General features: G+C 32.8%; 1 protein-coding gene across 2 annotated transcripts in view; it reads right to left on the minus strand.

Annotated features, from left to right (window-relative positions):
• Nucleotides 1-10,972: 10,972 nt before the first annotated feature.
• The window catches only part of igl (igloo), a 79,452-nt gene continuing 73,344 nt past the window's right edge, over nt 10,973-17,080 (minus strand). For both annotated transcript variants that reach the window (XM_068768427.1, XM_068768426.1), the window contains exons 2-4: nt 14,872-15,051; nt 12,711-12,808; nt 10,973-11,683 (exon numbers count right to left, since the gene is read on the minus strand). In XM_068768427.1, the coding sequence (XP_068624528.1) occupies nt 11,579-11,683; nt 12,711-12,808; nt 14,872-14,956 (288 nt within the window). In that variant the 5' untranslated portion in view covers nt 14,957-15,051 and the 3' untranslated portion in view covers nt 10,973-11,578. The remainder of the gene's footprint in view (nt 11,684-12,710; nt 12,809-14,871; nt 15,052-17,080) is intronic.

Raw genomic sequence — 17,080 nt, forward strand, 5'->3', positions numbered from 1 at the left:
ATAAAACATACTTAATCGTTACTCTTAAAGACATCGCATTGTTTGTAGAATGAGTAAACAATTGAATTTATTTTCACTTAGTAAATATCATGTTTCTGCTTTCGATTCAATATAAACGAGAGGATTACGTTTCTGATTCAATACTAAAGTACATTGTCGTTTGTTATTTTCTTCTTTTTTCATCGGAGACAATTTTATTAAAGTAACATTCCTAGAACATTGAACCCTTGCGAGAATATTAGGTGCAGACGGTCTTTACGCAACCTTAGGTTGCTTTTAACGATACACATTAAACGCAAGTAAATTTACGGATGAAAAATTTTGGCGAGTATATGTATGTAACAAGTAATAAGTAGGTACGAAAACGTGCATAACTAAAGAGAATTTATGATAATTTATTGAATTGTTAGGTGAATAATTGCAGGTAAGAAAAATATGCAGGAGTTGCATAACTAGTATTTAAGATAAATTCAATTTGAAATTTATATAACTGTCGAAAAATTGTTTCGTGGGTTTTCACTGTATTTTTTTTATTTATTATTACTTGTTTGTGTACCATAAGTAGAAGAAAAAAAGACACAATTCATATGGTATAAGAGGCGGTCTTATCGCTCGAGGCGATATCTACCAGACAACCTTTGGATGTATATGTATGTAAATAATATGAACGATATTGCTGTATGAAAAATAATTCAGACCACATCTACTAACTCGAAGGCTCTCATCGACCCACGAAGGTTGTGCTCGGGATGTTCCTATGTCATAAAATTACACAGGAACGAGGTGATTCGTAGACAAACGAAATTTACCGATATAGCCTAGCAGATTGGTAGTTTCAAGTGGCAGTTAGCTGGCTACATAGCGAGTAGAACAGATGGCAGCAGAGGCTTTAAGGTTCTGAAGTGGAATGGGACATACGCCCTCATGATGCACAGACGACCTGTTTTGACGGCTCCTATTATACATTTAAAAGGAAGGCCTGGTCCTAAGAGTCCTAAGACGACCCATATCTGAAATGATGATAATGACCAAAAAACTGATATGGACAAAGAGCCAAAGGTTTGCAGCTTACCAATGCTAAAAGAATTGACCTGTGAGCTGTGAAATTGAAATTTAACAGTGTTGCCACAAATGCTGTCTTAAACTGGTGCTTGCTTTATTAGCAGCTACTGGGAAATTAATCTTTTACGTTAAAAAGTGTCTTTGATGTTTCCAAAAATATATATTAAGAATCAAAATAACAAAAACATTACAAATTCTATCGAACAAAAGGAAATCTGTAATTAGAAAGTCTCGACAACGCTGAAACAAATGACAAGAAATATGAAATCCGACTGCAAAGTTAATTGGGAAAGTTTGTAATTAAAGTCTGACATTGACGTACTCAAAGCGGATAAACCTTGCTGCATGCAAAAACTACTCGCTGCAAGAATTGCTCAGGGACTATTGAAAAAGACGATTATTACATAGTACATGAAAATTTCCAGACGTTGAAATGTTTAATGTTACTAATGACTTGATATCCGTCCCGGTTTTTTAAGACGTGTCTCCTTCTTCTTCTTTTCAGCCTATGGATTCTGCAAGGTATAGGCTTTCCCCAAAGATCGCTAGGATGACCAGTTCTGCGCCGCTCGTTTCCAGCGACTGCCCGTGACTTTAACTGTGTCTTCGATCCACCTGCTGCGGGGCTACCCACGCCGCGTCTACCGGCTTGTAGTCGCGTTTGGAGAACCTTTCTGCCCTAACGGCCATCGGTAGTAAGCGCAATATTTCCCGCCCCCTGCCATTTCAGATGAACAATTCTTTGAGCTACGTCGTTTAATGTGGCTATGTGCAGAGTAATGGCTTAATGTATGGCTTATTTCATGTCAAATAATAAATAATAAAGTGACAGTATAGTACGAAAAAGAACTCGAAATTCAGATTACTAAATGTTAAAATAAACAATTGTTAAATGTCTATCCTTTTAGACCTTATACTGTTAGAAGTTATTGGCTTGTCACACTATCAAAACAAAAATAATGTAACATATTTCCAAGTGAATACTTTATATAAAGGTTTTCGAAAAAGGTTCAAAAAGGTTAGAAAAAAAGTTATACTCACTCTTTTAAAGTCTTACTTCTATAACTAAACATCATGTATATCTATAGTTGCAGACATTAAGTACAAGTATATACCACCTGGGAGATACTGAAAGAAATAAAAATGAATCTATAGTTTCAAAATGTGGTGTTGTTATGGACCCGGCGCCGTACTAATATAAATATCTTTATTATTCAGGACGTTAAGATCAAGTTGTGCATACTTTGGCTATGTTGCACATATATAAAAACTTAGCCGTGTATACTTACGTATTAGTAATATATCATGAATAAGGATCAAGACACGTTTCCCTTCCCGCGCATTCATTCTGTATTAATTTTAGAATCATTTCACAAAATATTTACTTTAATTTGCTCGTGAAACGCTTCGTCATCGCTTTCAAAAAGATAACATGTTTGTGAAGTTTCTGGTTCGAAAAATAAATCATTTTTTGTTCTTTGTATTTTAATTTCCGTGAAAATATTGTCCAACTAGTTTAATGCCATCAGGTTAGGCAATAATTAGGCCAATACTGCCAACATCGTAAACCCAACTCAGACCTATAAAAGTCTATCGTTTAGCCGTCTTTAACCCAAGCTGACGTTAACCAAGCCCATATAATTTTATTTCTATGATAAAGTCACGAACTGCTTACGTAACTGATTTTAATGAACATTGTTTCTTTACAAAGCATTATGGCGATAGAGGTTTTTTAATTAATATTTATTGATATGTGGTTTCAACCAAGATTTGTTTAGATAACATGCATTTATGTTATTAGTCTTCTAATATTTAATGTAGTATATATATCTATTAGGGGGACCGGAAAGTAATTTCGTTTCTGTCAACATATTTTTCAGAAAAACCGATTAATTTTTACCACTCCTGCATTGAAAATTTGTATACTAGATAGCAAAAGGTTGTCGATAACGAAGATGAAAAAATTTTTGATCAGAAAATAAAAACTTGTTAAAAACGTAGTCGTGTGAAAAGAAAGCGACTTTATTTATACTTTGCGGTCCGCCTAATATGTTGGACAAAAAGACTTTTTAGAAGATAGGATAGTGGATCCAAAACATGTAGTGGTGGACCGTAATATGTTTGATCAAAGAATAGAAGAGGGAAACATCGCCTCATTGATAAGTAAAAAGGAAAGCCGACAGACCTTCTTGGATTACTGCCAGAAGGTAGTAAACAAATTATTTTATTACTTTATTTACTACCTTCTGGCAGTAGTAATTGAAAACCAAAAATGTGTTAAAGATATTAAATGATAATACTCTGATATAGACAACTGTTAAAACAATAAAAATATGAAATAAGAATAAAGAAAAATGTGAAATAAATTAAGTGATTGAATTGAAATTGTAAAGTAGCAATCCAGGAGGAAGAAGGAGGGAAAAGTAAAAAAATGGATAGACAGGAGCGGCAAATAAAGTGACACATGAAAGAAGGTGTAAGAGATATTGAGTAGGATGTAAAAAAGTTAGTATCCCTGTGAACCCAAGACAGAGGTCCCTAATAGAGGGGGGCACAAAAAATGTTTAACCTCAGTTCTGGGATATTTTAATCTGTACGTACCTGGTTGATGTGTATAACTGCCGGTGATACCAGCATCTAGAACCAATTTTCTGGAAAATAGTAAAACAAAATCTTACAGATTATTACGTCTTATGGGATAATACTGTAGGTTAATGTTTCTGTACTAAATAATAATTTGATCCAGCAGAAAAGAGCAATTCTTGCTTTTTATAATTTGCGGAGTAAGTGCCTTTAAAAACATTTCAAGAAATTAAAATTTTAACTGATGCTTCTCGATACGTGGATAAAAATGTATTTCATGCTCGCAAAACATTACCTATTTTCCCAGAAAGGATGATACACGGTATAAGCACCAGAAGTAAAAACAAATTATTTATATGTACGTTTCACCTACATCTTTCTATTTGCAATGTTTCACTCTTTCACAGTAATTTGTTATATAATGTTCAGGAGCACTTTTTTAATTATATTTTTATATTAATTGTTATTTTTAATTATTGTCAAGGAACAATTGTGTCTGTGACATCGAATCAGGTATGGCGAGATCCGTAGACGATCGAAGGTGACCTTACATAATCTATCAGACTAGCAAGTCACATTATCAGTGGACAGGCCACAAACCGGCAATTCGGTGAAGCAGTATGTAGCCCATGCCAAAATTGATCCAGGTTCTCTCGAGCTTTTTTACCTTAAAAGAGGTCTTAGACTAAGTGCCTTTTGCGCCTTGCTGCCTGAACCCGCAGCTTCTGCGAATGCCATATAAGCAGAAGTAAGAGTCAGGTAAAAAAAAACTTAAAGGCGTCTATAGACTAAAAAAGACCACGAACCGGCATGCGCAGTAAAGACATCCACAAAGTGAACAGACTATTTTTTAAGATCATTAGAAAACGCTTGTTGGATGTAGACCACTCCCTATCCTACCAGTGCATTAGAAAATTTATGGCGGAGGCATATGTCTAGCAGTGAACATCCTATGGATAAAATAATGATGATAATAATAAACATAAATAGAACCTGTGACTGATTGCAATCTTTTACCAATAGATCAGCGGAAAACGCTTTTCCATTCAAGCTATAGTTTTTTTCTTTTAAAATACTCGTAGAATAAAACAACGCTTTGGTAATTCCTGTTTTTAATGAGATCAATAATATCTTTAATTGTTTGGTCTATTGTGCTTTTAAATTTTTTAAAATTTAAAACGTATTAAATATAAGTGTAACATCAGTATAAAATAGACAGGTATTAGATAGAAATATTTTGAACTTTCTATATAAGTATGTAGCAGGAGTGAGTAACCTTTTTAATCAACGAACCAACTTAAATATTAATATTTTAAGCGGGCCGCAAATGAAGTAACATTTATTTATAATTTACAAAACTTCATGCCTAATAAAAACAAACAAGAAAAGAGCTAAAAAAATTATTATTTAAACCTCTTGATCAGATTCAATCAGAATCAGATTTTGAACTGTTTTTTCCATACAATCTGATCAATATTCAATATATTTGCTGATTTGAAATGCTTAGTGGGCCGCGTTAATATGTTTAACGCGCCGTGTGTTGCCTATCCCTAGTTTATAGGATGCTGTAGCTAGTGAAAATAGGAGACGATTACAAACACAGTGTCACATAGTATTTTATAGAACACAACTAGAGGCTATACTACGTCAGCGAGGGTAATTCTTGTCGCTAACCAACGAGTGTATTTATTTTTGTCATAAAAAAAGATTTATAAACACATGATCTTTTACCACCTAGTTCTTCTCAGAAATATCATTACGTTCATTCTTTTTTAATCATCCAGAGCGATCTTCTTTGGAATGAACTGCTCCTAAAAATGAGAAACTCTGCAAACCACGTGTTTTGTGTTTGTTTTAGGTCTTTAATGTTTAGTGCCAAACACAGAGTGAGCTCAGTCCTATTGTCTATTGTCTCATGTGAAGTTTTTGCTGTTAGCCTTGCGGCTTGCAGCTTCATCGAAAACGAGCTCAGTCCGTCACCGCTGTGTTTTTTATATGCCACCTCCTCCCCCACTACCACTCAAAGTTACGTGACCGATCACGTGGGTTATTTTTATTATACCCTTTCTTACGCATGGTATTTTTAAGAAAGATCTGTGAAAGGTGTGTGTAGAATGCTCCTCGCGTACTACTTTGGTGTACGGGTGTAGCATCCTACAGGGCTACCCATCTCGGATCACCGAGGTGTGTCCCACAAATAGCCGACGACATGACGGGTTTGATAGGATTTATGGAGGAATTGGGACGGCTTGAGTAAGGCTATCCCATACGCGAAATATACGGAGTGCCGCTTGGTTGCACAAACCATTTCGCACAGAAGAAGAAGAAAGAAGACTTGTAAATTATTTGAAATTAAATATAAAGAAAAATATCGAGTAAAATAAATCACATCACTAGAAAAGAGATACGTGGTGAGAAATAAATAAAGCTATTATACTTTTCTGATATATTTTTTTAATTATTAGTAGGACATTAATTCATCAATAAATTAAGTGTCTTATCTGTAACACGCTATATTATTTTTTTTTCTTTTGGACTGCGAAACACCTGTTAAGTTTATCGATATATCTATCAAGGCATCTAGGTAAAGACATGTAAACATATAAAATAAACATTTAACAATAACCTAACATTATATTATAATCAGAGAGATAAAACTATTTGTTCTTACCTCGCGATATAATGCAGGTTTCGGTTTAAAAAAGCCCCTGCGTAATTTATCTCTGCTACGAAGAGGCTTTTTGCAGTCTCACACATTCATCTGACATATCGCGCGATGTATCTAAAAACGGACGGTTTTATCGTTACCTGGCTTGTAACATGAATTACAAAAAAAAAAACATAAAAATACCGCTTACGAATGCAATCAAGTATTGACAGATGTTAGCTTTAGTGAAATACAGAATTATCAATTTATGTATAACTAATTTAAAGGGGTGAGTGTAGAGCTTATTTGTAAGCAAAAAGTTTCTAAAATTTTAGAGCAATCTTATCACTCTGTACAAAGTTTTTACTCTGAAATATGTTAGATTACAGATAATTTACAACAATTAATTTTAATATATAGTTATACGAGTTTTGAAAACTTTTTTTACTATTTTGTCATTACGTTATTTATTAATTTTGAAACCTTTGATTTTTGGATATGGTATAGTTACCACTACTCATTGACCACAAATGGGAAATACACTCACAGATTTTAAACATTTACTTATACGTAATCAGCCGGTATAATATCACCAGATTTTTTTCTCTTATTGTACCAATATAAAAAATAACTTTAAGTTAAAGAGAAAGGGGTACACAAAAAATTACTAGTTTGTTTTTTTTTTAATTTTATTATTTTTTTAAGTAACGAAATTTTTCTAACAATGACCACCGCTTATACTTACGCATTTACTTTCTATGACGCTGTAATCCTCTGTAGGTCTTAGCCTACTTAACTACCGCTTATATCTCCATTAATTAATCGCATTTGAGTAATTTGGAAATTATGAATATGATTATTACGTAAGTATTCTGGGAAATAATTTCCCAGTATTACTACTGATAGAATAACACGGTTAAAATGTAGGAAAAGGCGAAAAAAAACACTCGCGAATATTTAATACGAAGTCCATTTGAAAAAAAAAAATACCAATAATATTATTGGCAAAACTACTTGGTAAAACTATTTGGGTAAGGCGGTTTTTTTGTAATGGATAAGAGCCGTTTGTACATCGGCATTTACAAATTAATTGAGTTTGGGGTCACTAGAGTTAGCATCATAGTGTATTAACAGAAACTATTACATTGAATTGGGAGCCTGCCTAGTTCATTTGTAGCATGACACGCTCTAAAAGCTGAACTTCATTTCGATCGGTTTTAAACTGTCGGATTAGTTTTGAAACACAGATATTTTAAATTTTTAAGTCTAAATAAAATAAATTATTTATACGTAAAACATTGAAATCCACGTTTATAATTTTAATATGTATTACCTTTAATACGTAAGCCTCACTGAAATATTTTTAATAGGACCGGTTGGAAGCGGCCAGCATTCAGATTATTCCGACAACGGAAGCTGAGGTCTTAAAGTTCTAGAGTGGAAACCAAAGACTTGCAAGCGTAAGCATAAAACCTATGAGATGGACAGACGACTTTTTTATAAATCGATATCCATAACTTAAAAATTCTTTAGTAAATGGTTTATTCGTTAATTTTTATTAATTCTCATCACCTGTCTTCGAACTGTATTAAAAATATTTAAAACTATGTTTAATACATTACAAATTTATTTTGTATATCATAATAATAGTTCGATAATAAAATCTTTTTTATTACTATTCTTTTTAAGGTCCGAATTTATTTCGACTCAGTTACAAACCGACAATTTAATTTGAATCGATTTTCGGTGTGATGAAACTAATAAACTCGACGAAGCAACGACATTGAGTCTCGAGTTTCGAGATTTTAATATTAATGTTAATTATTATTTTCACCAGTTTATTCAAGGTATATATAACATACAAAATATTTACTATGTACAACAATGCAACTTCATAATATTACGTTTGTATTAAACATTCAAAAGAGAAAAGAAAATAATATCAGTAAAAAAATAAATGAAAGAAAATGTTTATATAATAAAATAAAATAAACATTAGGCGCTCGGGTCCCGAAATGAGATTTGCATATGTAATGCGAACTTCTCATGTTTTTATGAAAAGAGAGCCGGCCTCGTCTCTCGTGAGCTGCGTACGAAGTGTCAACATATCTTTTTATATAATTAAAGCTTTCTCGGAAGTTAACGCATTTCAAACTGCTATTCTCTGTGTAAAAGGACATTGTATTTTTTTTATTTTTTTTCTCTGTTTTAAAATGCGTGTACATAGCCAGTAAGCATGATGTTATGCTATAATGCTTAGTGTTCAATTTAGCAAATTTTGCAAGCAAAAATAAAGCCTTCCATGACTTAAAAAAATAGCCTGTTCTTATATTTTACAACTGTTATATATTGCGTAACATCATTTCAAGTAATTTTGTTCAGTGAAACTAATTTCATTTAGTTGTCTTACGCAATAAAACTAGGATAATGTTTATTTATTTACTTATTTATTTACTGCTTTATTGTTATTTCAGTTATAAAGTTTCATGTACCACGAAATTTTTTGCGATGAAACAATTTAGCGAATGACAGTATTTTAATTTTCTCATAATTACTTACATACGTAGTTAGCAGAAAGCTTCAACAGACAATGACCGCAGTGCATGGTTGCGGAAACCAGCCCGTCGATTTTAAACCATTACAACCGTAAGTTATCTATGCTGAACAAAGGCTTCACTCATAGACTTCCAAAAGAACCGGCAAAAGCGGCTGGTATCCAGCGACTATTGATTATTACACACCGTCATCTGTCCACCATGTGATTGGATGCTCTACGAGTACTACACTATTTACACAACAGGAACCTTAAAAACCCAGAGGCGAACTTTTCTGCACATTATATAGTCTGCACTAATCTCACAAAAACAAAATAAAAAATACGTAAAATTTTTCGCTTATTTTTCATCACTCTCATAAAAAAATATTTTTATTGTAAGTTTACTTTTTTAAAATATATATCTACCTACACCGCCATATTGCTTATAATGTTAAACCTATTTGTAATGCTTCTAATCTTTACTTGCAATTTCCTCGCTCCACTGAAACAGAGATAACATTGGAAGCGTCTTACAGAGCTTTTCAGGTTTTGAAGCGATAGAACAAAAGCTTTTCAAGACCGCTTTGCAGCTTAGAGTGTATTAGATAGCGAAAGCAGGGCGCTCTGAAAGGATTTCGTGTTAAATTTGTAAAAGTAAAATTTTAATGCATTTTTATCATTAAGAATATTGAAGTGTTAGCACAAAATACACAATATAGAAATATATTGTGTTCTACAATAATCTTTTTTAATCTGTTGTATATGCTAATACCGAAGGTAAGTAAAGGACCAATATTTAGCCACTTCCGCACATGCAGTGGTAGTCATGCAACAAAGTGCACCGCCCGCCAGCCTGCTGATAAATGCGTATGCGTCAAACAATGCAATTTACACAATTGCCACCGTTAAACCACTCAAAATGTGTTTCACCCCTCCACGGGGCATCTTCAGGAGTTATGTTACACTGATTAGTGCCAAACACAGAGTCCACTAATCGTTAATAGGCATTTATCAGCGAGCTGGCAGGCGGTGCACTTTGTTGCATGACTACCACTGCATGTGAGGAAGTGGCTAAATATTGGTCCTTTTCTTACTTAGGATGGTCTTCCGCAAGATAACGCCTGATTCCATTAAATAATATCGAAGGGCCTTATGAGAAGACAAGGTCACTCAAGGAGCAATGTAAAGGGTTATGTCCGAATATATAGTCCTTGATAGGTTCGAAGCTTTGCGGCGAGATCAAATCAATGATGAATAGATTCGTACAAGAACCAAGTTGACTGACGTAGCTTGAAGAATATCTAGCCTGAAAGCCTATATACCTTGCAGTGGGCGCCGGTTGGCTGATATAATGATGATGATAATATCTATGTAATGTAAAAGCATAGAAGGTAGCTGTATTTTAAATTTATCAAAATTATGCGTTCACAGAAAATAAATCTTTTACCTATAATCAAAGGGAGATAAAGATGTCTAATTAAACTGGAAAAATTCTGGTTAGTGAAACAATTAAAGGAATATTTTTTTACAGACAGTGTGATATACTTGTGTTTTATGGCTTAAATATATGGACATGAAACTAAAACATATCATCATTCCAGGTGTAGGACATTTACTGCTGCAAATAGGACTCCCTTATAAATCTCCTAGTTCTTGGTTCGATCTTATAAAGAATTCACGAGAATAGATCTCTGTATGCCTCCTTAAGTTACTACGAGTTGTCAATGAGACTCGAAGTGGAAGATCGTTCGAATTTAATTTATGATATTTAACATCTGTAATTCAAAACCCTAATTTTCTTATGACAACCAGCTTATTGAGACTCTTTGAGATGCTGAAGAACCTGGAAGAAGAGAGAGACTACGAAGTTGTTCGAGAATAGAACTATGTGTCCTACGGGTAATCTACGATATTCGTAACATCTTTCTCCAGCACCATATTTTAAAAACCTCGATCTCTGTGCCATGCAGTTTGTCCAGGATTACATTTGCTTATTATTTCCATCCCCAAAGAAGGTATATACAACATAATAAAACAAGGGCAAATACAGGCAATTATTTATTATGTTTAATATAAATCTTAAAATACCGACGCAATGCGGTGTTACTGTTCATGATCAAAGAAATAATTTCAATATTGCACGGTACATTAACTAATATAAATACGAGAATTAATATTAATATAACGTATGGGTTATAATATTAGGTGTACTATTTTCATAAATTACATTTAACAAAGCGATGGCATTAATACCACTAACAGCTATGGTAATAAATATAATTTAAAAATAAATTCTTTAATATTTAACAGATAGCCGCAAAGAGATATGGAATGTCAAAAAATGCAAGAAAAGTATTAAGAAATCGAAAGTTTTTTATTACATTCAAAATAGTATAGAAGTAATGGGAGAAATGACTAGATCAATAGTAGATATAAATTGATGGATGTTCTACATTTTTGATAGTCGAAGAACACGACAATCCAATACTTATTAAACGAGCGAAGAACTATAAATTGACTCAATATACGTTAGTAAAGAATGGACATACCCATTGACTAGCTGTTCTAACAAATAAGTTATCGGATGTCCTCTATTCGTACGTACGTTTTAATTACTGTTATACAGAAATAATACTATTGAAGTGAAAGTAATGCAAGGTAAATTGAACGTTATTATAAAGAAGTAGAGTATGTAAAAGATTGTCCGTACATACGAAATGAAGATACGTTTTACATAACGATTAGATCAATTAGTTTACGTCCTTGCGGACTTTGTGGCCGCGGAACGACGCTTGGATTTTGGTTGCTGCCTTGTTCAGCTCCGGATCCGTGAGATCGATTTTCTCGATATCTTCCTGTAAAACAATATCAAAATTTATTAAGTAAAAATGCTACACATACAGTTAATAGCTAGATGCGCCAAAAAGATAAACTTCGACATGGCTCTCCACAATACGACTACTAATGAGGTTAAAGTTATTTATAGCTATGTCGCCCGTAGACAACTAGATAACTTCGTCGTGCTATTCGGTTGCAGGGAAAAAAATCGATAAAATACTATGTAGACAATTACCTTCTAGCACTTTTTCAGGCACTGTTGCCATTGCCACGAAAAGAGCAAAGGATAGGATGGACATCGTTGGGTTGTCATCGACTCTTTAAAGTTTTTAGAAGGATATAACCTTCAGTGATAATGATTTAGAACAGGAAACAATTGTTTTTTTTAAATCTATATTTATAAATAAATGAATGTTTTCATTAGTGGCATGAATTGGGTCATTGTCGTTGTTATCTCGGCCCCAAGACCCCAAAGATATCTAAGGGCGGATATATCATAATCGCCACATTTGGGAGGAGGGTTGGCGATCGCAATGTGGTATTATAGTACGCAGGGGACACTGCTACCCAACCTCTGAAATTTTTTTTGTGAGCAGTGGCAATTTTACATAATTAATGCACAAAGTGTGAATTATGTAGGCTTGCATACCGGGATTCGAACAAGCGACCTTGAATAGCTAATCTCAGTCATTTACCGCTGATCTACTACTGCCCGAAAATGTTCAAAGTAACAGAGTATGTGCCCAATAAAAGAAAAAAAAATAACTTACTAAACCATCTACAAATTTAAAACAATTGTAATGTCAAATGCATTGACAAAATAAACCCGAAACCGGTTTATTTAAGAGAGGCTTTGGCCCTTGGCTTTAGTTTGTTTTTTCGCTAACTATTATTGAAATATTAATAATCTAGCTATGAGGTAACTAAAAATTAAACGTTAGGCCATAAATGAAATGTTACATATTTTAATATTAACAATATAAATCAGAAATATTAAACTTATTGTTATAAACTGTGGTTTTTTAAGTACAACTAGGGTTAAACCTTATCTTGCTGTTCCTTGTCTTTATCCGCCTGAGTCTGCTTGCGGGCCTGGTGTCCTCGAAACGAAGCTTGGATTTTCGTTGCAGCATTACATAATTCTAAGGAATAAATAATTATTAAAAACGGTTAAATTGAGTTACAATGATAATATTGATAGCATCTTGGTTCGTGAAATAAATAAATTTTAAGGCCTTTTGTTATAATGACAGTATCGATAAATTGACGTATTTTTGTAATTTCCGTTCATAAATAATGTAATAACAGTAATTTATTTTATTAATACAATCTATTGTATCGGATTAATGATCAATAAAAAAAAAAACGGAAAATAAATCCATGCTTATTTATTATTGCTCGTCTGAATTCATATCCTCACGCTAAATTAAATTCGGATGCGTTGAAATAGTGCAATGGTCGCTGCTATTGTGCCTGGATTATTTCTCCATAGATCACAAATCTTTTTTATTTTAATCGCCAACGAAGAAGAAGCAATTACGCACGGGGGGTTTTCCTGTTGTAAACAAGTATATTGGCGACTTGAAATTATTGCTTCTTATAATGTTAAATATAACTTACTAATTCAAAAACAGCTATTTATTTCTACTATTATTAATTTATAGCTTTTGAAAGACCATTATAATTTCTTTCATCGTAATGTAAACGTGGTAGAGGACTGAGGAAATCGTTTTCAAAAACTATTAATTTTAGTTTCAGCTATATGTACATAGATAGTATAACTTTTATTTTATTCCATTATATGCTACATAAGAAAGCCCAGAAATTTTGTTCAATAGAGATAATAAGACTAAGATAAATATATAAGTATCTATTAGCCAGTAAATTTACTTTTAACACGAACCATAAATTTAGTTTTTGTAACAAAACTGATTATAATTTTCTTTACCGCAACGTAAACGTGGTAATGGATTAAGAAATCCATTTTAAAAAAATATTATTTTTAACTTCAGTTCTAACTGAGTATGGCTTTTATTTTTTTCGAATATTTTTTAGTAAAGAAAAACAATAAATTATCTGTTATGCAATAATTGAATTTGTAAGACAAACCGTGATTGTTATAAATGACCTAATAATTTTTATAAGAAAATTGCAGGGTGGATATAAAAGGAAAACTCACTTTTCCTGTCTACTTATTTTAAGGTATTAATGGAATTTTGTGTCTTACAACTAATTAAAATCAGAGCCTCTATTAAGATCTTAAGGCCCGACCGCGTGGTTCAAACGAAAACTTTCCACGGTTTTTTTTAATTATTTTTAATATTAATTATAACATGTACTACCCAATTTTTTATTTAATATCAAATAAAACTAGGCAATCTGGGGCTTTACCATAGCAATTAGTATTGCTATATGACAATGCAATATTTTAAAAATTATTTTTACATATTCTTTGGCTACCTTACATAAAATGTGTTTTTAGTTTAAAACACATAAAATGTCCTTTAAACTATAAAGTTAGAATACTTATATTTTATGGTGGAAATAAGATCTGAAAAATCCTTTATAGCCTAGAAAAACACTACAAGTGTTTAGCTACAAGTGTAAAAACTTTAAAGGGATGCACTCTGCATAAAATGATTGCTTTGATATGTGTTACATTATTTAGTTTTTTATTATGGCAGTACATGGTTTGCAGGAATGGATAGTAAACAATAATCAATTTTAATATATAATATTATAATACCAATTTTGTTCATGCTTTTTCTCACTTTGCTATAATTACAATAAATATAATTTCTGAAACTTATAGGATGCACCATAAATTAATTGATAGCATTTAACAATAAATCTCAAGTAAACATCTACTGTTATGGGTGCGCATGCGCAGAACTAAAAATTTAAATTTTAAACGAAAAATCTAGTAACTTAATTCGTTATCTCTCACTACTAAGCGCCCTAAAATCGCTATTTATTTTTCTACAGAGAAGTTTTTGAGAACAAAAAAATATCCTTTTACATTTATCCCAATAAGTTGGTGCTGCAACAACAATATATAGCAACAGAACTTAGAAAAAGGTCAATTTTATGGACATTTACTAAATTGCCATGTATTACTAAATATTTAAAAAATCTGTTATTGTATTACGCGTAAATTTAAGACCAATGAGACGTTAGTTATTAAAATGTAAATAGATATCGCAACCTTTATCATCAGCCCTGAACTCGGCCTCCAGCTCAGCCTTGGTCGGCTCGGGTTCGACATTCTTGTTGGCCGCCTTCATACTCATAGATTTTCTCGTCTTATGACCTCGAAACGCTGCCTGGATCTTTGTCGCTGCTTGCTCCTCCGACTTCTGGTTATTTTCTTCCGTCTGTTTCTCGTCTGTAACAAATATTTTCCGGTCAGCATTATAATGTACGCAATATGTGTTATTTCTCTAAAAGGGAGAATTCAAATTAGTGATGATTCATGGATCATATTTCTGGGATTTTTATTATTACCTATTAAGCCCTCAACATATTACAGAAACACACACAGTACAGAAACATACCAGACAAAGAGGTATTCTTTGTATGGAAATGTTTGAGTCTGACCACTAAACCGCTCCGTTAACGACCAAAACCATCACGTAACATAGTTGGAATGTGTCTGCTACGGCAAAATGCTACAGTCAAAATTTGTTGCCGCTCCTTTATATCATCTACACAAAGTATACATGCACCATGCACGTTGATATCGGTCATCTTATAGGTAGAACATGAAAACAGACGGCGTTCTGTTTACTTTAGTATTTTCTAGTTTGTTGGTGGACACGGTAAACCGTATTTTACGCTTTTTTGTGTATGTGACTCATTCCTATTATGGCATCGTATGTTGCAATAGGCAAATTCCATAAATCTAAAATCATCAACATTATCTTGGTAATCGATAGAAGCCATTGGCTTCCCATATAGACCACCCTGGTGACGGGTCCTTTGCTGTCTGTGCCCAGACACTTCCGAACTTGACAATGTTGTCAATCCATCAAGTAGAGGGTCTACCCACGCCGCGTTTCCGGCTTCAAAGAAATTTTTACTTTAATAAATCAAAACAAACAAATAGGTGACATTTGAACAAAGGTCACTCACTACTCGAAGGTTGATGGTATGAAGTGAAAATAACATTAAATGTAGTAAGCGTGAGTTAAATTATACACTTAGTAAAGTTTTAGTTATATAATCAAATTGTCAGACATGTTCATGTTGTAAGTCTAAAGGCAGCAATTACAGAATCGTTAGGCAAAGTCATTATTTTTAATGACTCAAATCCAACAACGTGATGAAGAAAGCTGAATCGACATGTAACTTTGGCTCTAAGATATTCTAAGCAATTGCAAATGAAAACATTATATTTTCAACACAATTATTATTAACATCAATAGATTAATAGATACTATCTTAAAATATTTTGAATTTTAAATGGATTCGTTGCATTGCAACATAAATAGCCTATGTTTAAAAGTCAATAGGGTATAAATATTAAAAACTAAATTGTTATAATTGGCGGAAGATTTCCCCTTATATTTTTGCAAATAGACCTTCTTGATGCATTAGAAAATAGGCTCAAAAATACTTTTGATAATTTTTATTCATTTTAATGTATTTAAACAATTCTAATTTATTAGTAAATGTCGTAAAAATATAAAATCTGGAAAACAACTTTTCAAATTAAACATTTTACTTTTACTTATTGGACATTATTATGCTATGGAGTTCTTTAAGCTGGAACACCTTAGCTGAACACTTGGTCTTGATAACGAGGTCACTGGAGTTCTCACATAGCCTTATATCAAAGAGACCTTACATTAGTAATTAGTAATAGGATAATCGTAGAATTCTCTTTTTACGTTACAACTCTACCATTTTTTTTAATATTTCTACTAAGATCCAGCTTGAGATTGAACTCGTTTTTTCCACGATTATATCGAACACTCATAGATTATGTCTACTTTTAATGATATTAATAGACGAGTAAAGTGATTCGTTAAGTGTTTAATAAATATAATTATATTTAGCAATGAAATCTCTACAGTTTTATTTTCTAGCAATTTCTTTGGGTAATTTGAACAAAAATATTGTGTCAAAAATTGACTTCTCAGGTTATTTCTAAAAATAATCTTGTTTATACGTATTGCTTTTGTTTCACCCACAGAAGCCTACTGTAAGATACAGACCTCCCCCAAAGATATTAAGGGGATAATATGGCATGCAGAGGACGCTGCTGCCCATCCTCTGGAAACTTCTTTGTGAGCAGTTGCAATCCTATGTAATTAATACACAAAGTGTGAATTACATAATATTGTAGTCCCGGGAACTGAACCCGCGATCTGCGATCGCAAGTTCCAGTTCCTCTACCGCAGCAGCACTGCTCT

This window comes from Battus philenor, unplaced genomic scaffold (genome assembly GCF_028537555.1).
Source record: "Battus philenor isolate CCGP_79_NKW_IND1 unplaced genomic scaffold, ilBatPhil1.0.hap1 SCAF_25, whole genome shotgun sequence".
NCBI lineage: Eukaryota > Metazoa > Arthropoda > Insecta > Lepidoptera > Papilionidae > Battus > Battus philenor.